The sequence below is a fragment of the Microtus ochrogaster genome, linkage group LG9 (assembly GCF_000317375.1).
Source record: "Microtus ochrogaster isolate Prairie Vole_2 linkage group LG9, MicOch1.0, whole genome shotgun sequence".
Classification (NCBI taxonomy): Eukaryota; Metazoa; Chordata; class Mammalia; order Rodentia; family Cricetidae; genus Microtus; species Microtus ochrogaster.
In genome coordinates, this window is record NC_022034.1 from 5,632,300 (window position 1) to 5,638,206 (window position 5,907).

A 5,907-nucleotide genomic window follows, 5' to 3' on the forward strand; every position below is an offset into this window, starting at 1 on the left:
CACACACACACACACACACACACACACACACACACACACACAGCGCGCACTGGCATCTTTTCAATGCATCTGTTGAGCTCACATCTGCAAGCCTGCTGGGCAAGTCTTCTACCACTGAGCGACAGCCTTAACTCTCTATTTAAAACAACGACAAAATGAAAGAACAACAATAAAAACCATTTTGAGGCCGAGTCTCGTTAGGTTGCCTCGATGGAGTCTGTACCACCCTGGCACTAGCAAGCAGCCAAGCAGTTTTCAGAGGCAAGGTCTCTCTGTGGAACGAGGGCCAGGGATTCTACCAGGTGTAGAGCGCCACAACTAGCTCTATAAACAAAGATACCTATTATCACTTACATACACTGACTCTATAAATGAATGCTGAAATTCAAAGATGAGTCTTACATAGATGAAAAGTCTGTAAATTTTAGTTTTATACCCAAAGGAACAATCTGTTCCAATACTGAGCTGGATTTTTTCTTCTTTCTTTCTTTCTTTCTTTCTTTCTTTCTTTCTTTCTTTCTTTCTTTCTTCCTTCCTTCCTTCCTTCCTTCTTTCTTTTCTTTTCTTTTTTTGGTAATAAGAGGTTTGAGACAGAGTTTCTCTATGTAGCTTTGAAGCCTGTCCTAGAATTCACTCTGTAGAACAGGCTGGCCTCAAACTCACAGAGATCCACCTACCTCTGCCACACTTTTCCTGCATATAGGGTAATGAACATTTATACAATTACAAATTTGACTTGTTGATAATGCTCCAATCTCTCTCTGCAGTGATGAACCCCAGGCCCTGGCCGCCAGCTGCAGAAACCAGGAGGCTGGCCAGCACTGACCAAGACCGTGGGGGCCGCCAGGGGGCCCAGGTAGGAGTCCCTTTGGGGATGGAAAATGCATCTTCTCATTCAATGGGTTTTGGGTTTTTAATTTTTTTTCATATTGAAAAATGTTTCATGTCTACATTTTGAGATATTTTTGTTATTTAGCAGTAAACTATCCATTTGAGCAAGTAGTTGTCGTGGCTTGCAATTTTAGATTCTTATTACATGAAAAGGAGTGTTTTTATATCCCCTACCTAACTCCATTGAAGAAGGTGCAACAAAATGGCAGACTCAATTCCCACATTCCTGGGGTGAGGGCTGGGTTACCAAGATAACCAGTTACTGCTTGCATCACTATGACCAAAACAATGAACACAATGGAACAGAAGGCGTGTTTACTGTGACTCTCAGTCCACCGTGGCAGGGAGGGCATGGCACTCATGCCTGTGGGAGCATGTGCTGAGATGGAGGAACAGGAAGCCGACATCAGCTGGACCCATCATGCCTAGGGGACCGTACTTCCAATAGCCAGATAGCACTTTCCCAAATGGTCCACAGCCTCCCCAGCGATGCCACCAGCCAGGGCTTGAGTACCTAAGATGCGAGACTCTATTCAAACTGCAACAACTGGAAGCAACGTTTTGGCGAGGAAGAAAATGACTCATTTTTTATTCTATAAGGTGTAACTCCCACAACCTCTAGCCCCCATGGGTACTGCACACACACACGCACACATGCACACACACATACACGCATACACACACGCGCACACCTACACACATGCACACACATGCACACACGCATGCGTACACACACACAAATCTTAAAGGAAACTGAAAGTAGGCTTTTTGTGATCTCACATGATTTGTGTTTTGACGAGGAAGGGCTGTTCTTTAGAGTGCAGGCTGCTCACATGAGCTGGATTCAGTCCTTGCCTTAGTGAGATGTGGGATTCCCCTCTGCATGCTATGAACACCATTGGTTAATAAAGAATATGCTTTGGGCGTATAACAGGGCAACATATAGCAAGGGAAATTCAAACAGAGATAGAAAGAGAGTAGGCAGAGTCAAGGAGATGCCATGTAGCTGCCAAAGGAGAAAGCCTCCAGTTGCCAGCCAGAACCTTACCTGTAGGCCACAACCTTGTGGTGATACACAGATTAATAGAAATGGATTAATTTAAGATCTAAGAGTTACCCAGGAATATGCCTAAGCTAATGGCCAAACAATGTTGAAATTAATATAGATTCTGTGTGAGTATTTGGGTCTGAGAAGTAGAGAAACGAGCAAGCAGTCTCCGACTACAGCTCCGCCTCTGTCCAGTCCTCAGCTCCATGGCAGGACATGAGGCTGCCAATCTGATCCACCACAAGCTCTGCTATTCTGTGTTTATCTCCATCCCTTCCAGCTAGGTGATTCCATGATAAGGAGCCTCCCCATCCAGACAGAGGGTCATAGTTTGGATATTAAAGCCTGAAGGCTATCAAGAGTCAGTGCGGACCATATGTGCATGTCCAGGCTGTGCTGGGCCAATGGTATTTCAGTATTGCTTGTTGGGTTTTGTTTGTTTGTTTTTTGTTGTGTGTGTGTGTGTGTGTGTGTGTGTGTGTGTGTGTTTGAGACAGGGTCTCTCTGTAGTTTTAGAGCCTGTCCTAAAACTTGCTCTGTAGACCAGGCTGGCCTCAAATTCACAGAAATCTACCTGCCTCTGTCTCCTGAGTACTGGGACTAAAGGTGTGCGCCACCACTGCCTGGGTTTTAATTTATACACTTATCATGAGAAATCCAGTCCTGGGGAAGGAAACCCGAGTTTGACTTTTGACCTTATTCCCTAATGGGTAGTTTGGGCGGGCTTCAACCTCTTTCATCTTCTTCCACTAGAGAGGTACACTCACAATGTCTATTTAAGAGGTCCTCATAAGCGGGCCCACAGGGAAAGGTCCAAGTACCAATTGCTCCGAGGGTAAACTTGAAGCCTGAGTGCTGCTGAGAACATTTTTTTCCACCACAGATAGTAGTGTCAACTTCTAGTTTTCTTTCTGAGACAGAGGCTTGCTGCACAGCCTAAATTGACCTCAAACTTGCAATCCTTCTGTCCCAGGCACTCAAACGCTGGGACTAGAGATGTGTGCCACCATGCTCAGCTCGAAGAGACTTACCAACTTAATGTGTTGTGTTTTGAGCTTCTCTACTGGGAAGCTACTTCTGCCCAAGAGGGAGCCAACATACTTAGACACATTCTTTCCACGGTGCCCAGCCTGCAGGCAGTGCTGACCCACGCTCTCGTGGGAAGGCTGCCTCACACACAGGTGCAAGGAGCACCTCATTTTCGGTTTGCTACACAGACCGTCTCTGGGGGGGGGGGAGGACAGTCCGTCAGATGGCTGAACTTGGCTGAGAGTTTAATTTACAGTCAACGGTTTAATTTACTTACCGACTGCATTCACCGGGGAGGACAGAGGGCCCTTCACTGTAGATTCCAGATCTGCCCAGCAGTTTTGAAACAAATTAAGCCTTACACACAGTTCAGGAAAGGCGCTTTTCTCGATTGGGGCTAGAAACGGGCAGCTGTCGAAGGCAATCTTCGTCTTTATGGTCTTTGTAGAAATGTCAATATGATGGGGTTCGGTTAGGTGTGGGGGAGGGGACTGGGTTTAGGTGAGGTCAGGATGAATGTCCTCATAAAAGGGTCTTGGGGGGGGGTGCTGTCCCTCCTACATGTGAGCACTTACTGGGGAAGGTGACTGGCTCCATTCCTAGGACCTGCTGTGCTGGCTCCAAGTGTCTCACTTCCTCCTTTTGGATCATGAGAAAATAGATTCTTGTTATTTCAACAATCCAACTTGTGATATTCTGTGATAGCAACTCAAGCTAGCCTGAACTAAGACAATAATATTCCAGTATATGCATTGCACGATTTCTTCTTTATCTTGGGTAGCTTCAGAGACCAGAGCGAGGACCATGGGAAGACATCAAAAGAGTAAAGTTCAGCCGGGCGATGGTGGCGCACGCCTTTAATCCCAGCACTTGGGAGGCAGAGGCACGCGGATCTCTGTGAGTTCGAGACCAGCCTGGTCTACAGAGCTAGTGCCAGGACAGGCTCCAAAGCCACAGAGAAACCCTGTCTCGAAAAACCAAAAAAAAAAAAAGTAAAGTTCAGATCAGTATGAGTGATATTGATCTGAGCCACAAATATGTGTCAATACGACCAACATGACTCAGGAAGGGTCACAATGCTCCTGCTAACTCAGGATATGTAAGAGCTGTGAGCAGAATAGAAGCAACTAGAACAATGAACCTATAATGAGAAAGAGAAGTGGTCTGCATCCCTCTCTTGACAGCTATCAGTCACCTTTAGCTGTAGGAATGGGGCCTCCTGAGATGGCATGTCAACTGGTGTCATTGTGTGGGTCTTGCCTAGGTAGCCATATTGTTGAGATGTCATGGGTGTAGCCTCCCTGTCATATACAGAAGATGGGCTTGCAGCAGACACCCTAGGCTTCTGGCTCTTCCAAGCTTCCCATGCCCCCTCCTGCCATGTTCCCTGAACCTCCAGTGTAAGGGCTTATGCTGTAGATATAACAGCTGGTGCTGGTCAGTTATTATTTTAGCCAGTTGTGGGTTTCTGGGTTAGTCTTCATTTGATGCAAAAAAAACCTTAATTGATAAGATACACTTTTTAAATGCTGTATAATTAATGAATCAGTTTTTTAGGTTTTTAAAAGTAATTTACATGTGTGAGTGTTTTACTTGCATGTATGTCTCTGTACCAGGCGTTTGCCTGCTGCTCACAAAGGCCAGAAGGTGTGTTGGGTCCCCTGGAACTGAAGCAGGATGCGGTTGTTAGCTGCCATGCGGGTGCTGGGAATCATGTCCACTGGAAGAGCAGTTAGAGGGGTTTTTTAATTTAATTTGTTTATTTTACATCCTGACCACAGTTTCCCCTTGCTTCTCTCCTCCTGTTCCTTCTCCTGAGCTCCCCTCTGGCCCAACCCCACCCATCCACTCCTTCCCTGTTTCTGTTCAGAAAGGGAAGGCCTCCCATGGATATCTACAGAATGTGACCTGTCAAGTTGCAATAAGACTAAGCTCCTTCCCTCTGTATCAAGGCTGAACAAGGCAACCCAGTATGAGGGATAGGTTCCCAAAAGCCAGCCAAAGTGTTCGGGGCAGCCTCTGCTTCCATTGTTGGGAGTCCCACAAGTAGATGATGCTACACAATTGTCACACATATGCAGAGGGTCTAGGTCAGTTCCTTGCAGGCTCCCTGGCTGTCAGCTCAGACTCTGTGAGCTCCTATGAGCCCAGGTTAGTTGATTCTGTGGATTTCCTTATGATGTCCTTGACCCCTCTTGTTCCTCCAATCTTTCCTCTCTTCAGCAGGATTACCTGAGTTTGGCCTAATGTTTGGCTGTGGGTCTCTGTATGTTTCCATCAGTTACTGGATGAAGACTTTCCGATGACAATTGGGGTGGGCACCAGTCTATGCGTGTAGCAGGATGTTATTAGGCATTGTTCCTTGGGCTTTCTTTTTCTCTGATCATGTGTGGTTTCTATGCTAGGTCTCCGGGTCGTCCAGCCTCTAGGTCCTGGCCCTCCAGGCAGTGTCAGGGATGAGCTCCCTCTCCTAGTATGGGTCTCAGACTGGACCAGTCACTGGTTGGCCACTCCCTCAATCTCTGTGCCACCCTTACCCACAACACATCCCACAGGCAGGACAGATATGTAGGTAGAAGGTTATGTGGCTGGGTTGGTTTCCCATTCCCTCCCTTGGAAATCTTGCCTGATCACAGGAGACAGCCAATTCAGGCTACGTATCCCCTATTGCTAGGCGTCTTAGCTGGGTCATCTTGTAGATTTCTGGGAGTTTTTCCTGCACCAGGTTTCTACCTGACCCCCAAATGCCCCCCTTTTCCCGTCATCTCTTTTAGTACATCTCTTTTAGTCATTTCTTAGGTCTCCTAAGCACCTCCCCCTCCCCGAGTCCTCCTTGTGGCCTAGCCTTTCTGAGTCTGTGGACTGTGCCTGGCTAGCCTTTCTGAATCTGTGGACTGTGCCTGGCTATCCTTTCTGAGTCTGTGGACTGTGCCTGGCTA

At 46.9% G+C, this 5,907-nt stretch overlaps 1 protein-coding gene across 5 annotated transcripts in view; it reads left to right on the forward strand.

Moving 5' to 3' along the window:
• The window catches only part of LOC101983921, a 63,379-nt gene that overhangs the window by 31,152 nt on the left and 26,320 nt on the right, over positions 1 to 5,907 (forward strand). For all 5 annotated transcript variants that reach the window (XM_026787456.1, XM_026787455.1, XM_026787453.1 and 2 more), the window contains one exon: positions 768 to 856. In XM_026787456.1, coding sequence (XP_026643257.1) covers positions 768 to 856 — 89 coding nt within the window. The remainder of the gene's footprint in view (positions 1 to 767; positions 857 to 5,907) is intronic.